Consider the following 4,071-nt stretch of genomic DNA (forward strand, 5'->3'; position numbering starts at 1 on the left):
GATTCCTCAAAGTTGGATGCAGTGAGGATCTTGAGACTATGTAAATTGTATTCTATTAGAAGGACCACTTCACTCCCATGAGAATGGGCGAAAGGTGTATGTCCAGTGGTCGTTGTAGGCATTGTGTGCAAAGCCCACAAGACTAGTGGTAGCTCCTCGAGCCAGTTTCCCTTGGCTCCTTCTAGTTTTTCCTAAGTAGAGTCAAGATGCGCTTGTCTGTGGCTTCTACTTGGTCGTTACTATGAGGATGATGAACATAAGTAAAATTAAGCTTTATCCCCTATTCGCTACAAAACTGATTCATTCTCTTGTTTGCTCATTGGGTTCCATTAACACTAATGATGACCATAATTAACCCATTTCTATATATGATCTCGCTCCATATGAAGTTCCAAATTACCTAAGTGGTGATTTGGGCCAGAAGCTTGGCTTCGATCCACTTGGAGAAATAAACTATCATGATTAAGATGCATTTGTGTTGTCCCTTTCCCTGTGGCCAAGGTCTGATGAGGTCCATTCCCTGGATTGTAAATGGCCAAATTCTGTTTATCGGTTGTAATATATAGGACGTTATAGCTCCATCGTAGTGAACTTCTGACACTACTCGCATTTCCTCATAAAATCATTGGTATTTTCCCGAGAGTGGGCCAAAAATAACCTTATCACAATACTCGGTTGGCCAATGTTCTTCCTCTGGAATGGCTTCCGCATTCCCCAGAATACACTTCTCGTAGAACAATCTCTTTCTCCTTTTCACTAGTGCACTTAAGCAAAAAAGAGACAAAGACCTTCAAAAGAGCTACACATGGGCCACTATGTAATGAGTAGCTTTATTCCGAATCTTCGTAAATCTTTGATACTTGAGGGTATTACTCCTGCAAAGAAATATTGCATATTGGGATTAGTTCAACTCCTCATTTCTTGTAGCTACAAACTCGTCTCTTCAACTCTATTTATAGTTGGCTTGCGAAAAATCATGGTCCATTGATTCTGAACATTGTTTCTCTGATAGAGGATGTTAGTGAATTGTTTCTTATCTCTAGGGATGTGTTTGATTTGAAAATTTTTTAGCTTGCTCATCTCCTGAGATATTTCATCATAATTTGGTCTCTTAGCTCAAAGTGTCCATTGACTTGATTGACAACTAGCTGAGAGCCGGATTTGATTATCATACTGGTGACTCCTATCCCCAATGATAGCCTAAGTCGTGCTATCAGTGCTTCGTTTTCAACTTGATTGTTGTTGGCCTCAAAATCGGGCTCAACAGAGTGAATGAGGATAGATCCGCTTGTGTTGCATAAAACTATGCCTATGCCTCTTCGTGTGGTTCCAGAGGCTCCATCAACATTATATTTAAATGAATATCTTAATTTAAACAATAAGATTTAAATCTTACACATATCTCTAATAATTTAGGACTGCATGATTTTTTACACTTAATTGACTTGGACTCGCTCAAGCTTCGTTTACAACTCTGCTTGCGGCCAAGCAGCCCCAATCGGCTCCTTATCTTCCGCTCCGCTAGCCACGGCCCGTCCGCCACTCATCTGCATCCTATTCTGCAGCAGGAAGAGGGCGGGAAAATGGCAGCAAATCTCATGTGTACGTGCACACTGTCTCTTGGGAGACCGAAGATTAATTCCAAAACTAAGTTTATATCTTCGAGCTCCTACCTGTTGGCAACGAAGAGGCCGCAGCTAGGGTTCCGGCTTTCACAATTCGCGGGTTTCAAGCTTAGCATCTCCCAAACGCCTCCCCTTCACCCAAGAACTACAGTGCAGACAATTTTCGCCAGTAATCCACCCCTCCAGCGTCTAAATTTTCTTTTTTTTTTTTGTCGAGTTTTTTGTGCCTCATGTAATTTAATTATTGTGCGTTTTGTTTTTTGTTTTTTTTTTTTCTCCCTTCTTGTAGAGAGGATTTGTCCATTCACAGGGAAGAAGGCGAACAAGGCCAACAAGGTATCATTCTCCAACCACAAGACCAAAAAGCTGCAGTTTGTAAACTTACAGTACAAGAGAGTGTGGTGGGAGGCAGGTAAGCGCTACCTCAAGCTCCGGCTTTCCACCAATGCCCTCAAGACTATCGAGAAGAATGGCTTGGATGCTGTAGCCAAGAAGGCTGGCATCGATCCCCGCAAAGAATAAGAGTGCCCCCGTAGGATTACTTTCCTCTCCCTCGGTTTCAATTTCTAGCTTTTTTGGGAGCTTCCGCTCTTTATTGTCTGGTGTTTGCAAAAATGGTAGATATTAGTCTGGTGATTTTTCTTGTTCTTATCATTGAAATCAAATAAGACAATTGCTCTCCAGCTAAATACTTTTAAGACTTTTAGCAATTGCTATAACCTTATTGCCTTTCTAAATTATTCATGGTGATATGCTCATATCGCTTCAATATAAATCCACAGTTCTACTACCTTTATTTAAATAAATTAACGAAAAAGTTTATGCATGCATCCTGTTAAAGTCATTCTGTCTCAAATTAATAGTTCACTTCAAGTTGACAAGTATTTCCATAATCCAGAAACTGCAATTTATCCTTCAGGCAGAAGTTCATAATCAGAAGCAAGTGCATACGAGTAAGGAATGCAACAAAAATTATTTAACATTGATATTTCAATTTATATAACTTGGAGTTTCCTTGGGAAGTTTGATGCATTAATAAACTAGATGAAGTGATTTATTCATCCAGCACGTGCTCATTTGTGCTTGTGTTGCAAAGATAAGTTAACTCCACACCCACCCTCAAGTTAATCGACCACAGGTTTAACCATGGAAAAATCATTAATCATTTTACAATGCCACCTTTCAGATTGTTGGGTAGATATGCTTCTTATAATAACTTATGTAAGTTGCGCACTTTAAGAGAGTTATCATAATTTCAATTTACGACAAATGAAATGCTTTAATTCAGATACTTTATGCTGCCTAGTTCCTATTACTTATCAAACTCACTTTTTTTCTTATGAAATGATTCACATTATACAAAAAAATTATGTCTGTTGATGGAATGATTCAAGCATATTTAGTTTGAAACATCAAAGAGGGTAACTCTATATCTTAAAATGTAAACAATTTAGTTCTGCAAGACCACCATCAAATGACAATGTATATGTTGAAGGTTCTTGAGTAAAGAACTATTTAGGCTTATTAATTAAAGTTAGATGAGTAGGAATATTAATGATGCACATATAATGTTGTTTAACCTTTACATTAACTTATATTATTTAGTCAACCTTAAGCAACTATTGGGCATATTTATTTATCAATGTATAACTAGTTAAGACAACTTCTTTTAGTGTTTGGTTTGTTATAAAGTTAGCGCATTCATTTTTACACAAAATCATTTTAGACTCTTTCACTCATGAAAATATTGGAGTTTGAATTCCCTTTCAACCCCATTGAATTATTTCATTACATTAACCATAGGGGCCTGGCTTTTCTCCTTTAAGAATGGAACAAGTAAAAACAATGCAATGAGTGCAAGGTGAGTTTATTCATTGGATATATCATTTCCTTGTGTTTTTTTCTCTTTAGAGGCTTAAATTCTTCCATTTGATGAAATCTATTTGGGTGGGTGTCAAGAGGATACATTAAGTTCTTATGAAGATTTATTTATGTTGAAATCAACTTTTGCGTTGAGTTGAATAGTGGTTAGAGAACAAAATTTGAGAGTGAGAGACTGACGAGAGAGCTAGTATGTGGATTATTTGGCATGTTGATTTTATAGGTCTTTTATAACAATTGAGTTGTGCTTTTCATCTATTGCCTATGTAGTCAAGTGGGTTCAAACTCAATATGATTCAACTTATGCTATATTGGGTGTCTTACCTTTAGGACTTTTTGTCAAGCGTATTATTGACCTCATTTTGAGGTCATTTCTCCTCTCCTTAGATCCTATGATCTAGTTCTAAGGTTTCCTATCGACTATCTTAGAGGACTAGAACTTAGACCTACCCCTTTTAGAAATTTGAACCTTTTCCTGATTCTTGTGGTGTGTCGCCCGTGTGGTCTCAACCATCACCATTTGATCGAGTGGTTGTGTTCACGGACAATCATCATTTGGTCGAGT

General features: G+C 37.7%; 1 protein-coding gene across 1 annotated transcript; it reads left to right on the forward strand.

Moving 5' to 3' along the window:
- Positions 1-1,458: 1,458 nt before the first annotated feature.
- LOC110035578 (50S ribosomal protein L28) lies at positions 1,459-2,323 on the forward strand. Its single transcript, XM_020739829.1, has 2 exons — positions 1,459-1,794; positions 1,915-2,323. Exons 1-2 carry the CDS (start codon positions 1,584-1,586, stop codon positions 2,145-2,147), a joined length of 444 nt encoding a protein of 147 aa, XP_020595488.1. The 5' UTR covers positions 1,459-1,583; the 3' UTR covers positions 2,148-2,323.
- Positions 2,324-4,071: the final 1,748 nt, after the last annotated feature.

The sequence above is a fragment of the Phalaenopsis equestris genome, unplaced genomic scaffold (assembly GCF_001263595.1).
Source record: "Phalaenopsis equestris unplaced genomic scaffold, ASM126359v1 Scaffold198265, whole genome shotgun sequence".
In the NCBI taxonomy this organism is placed as follows: Eukaryota; Viridiplantae; Streptophyta; class Magnoliopsida; order Asparagales; family Orchidaceae; genus Phalaenopsis; species Phalaenopsis equestris.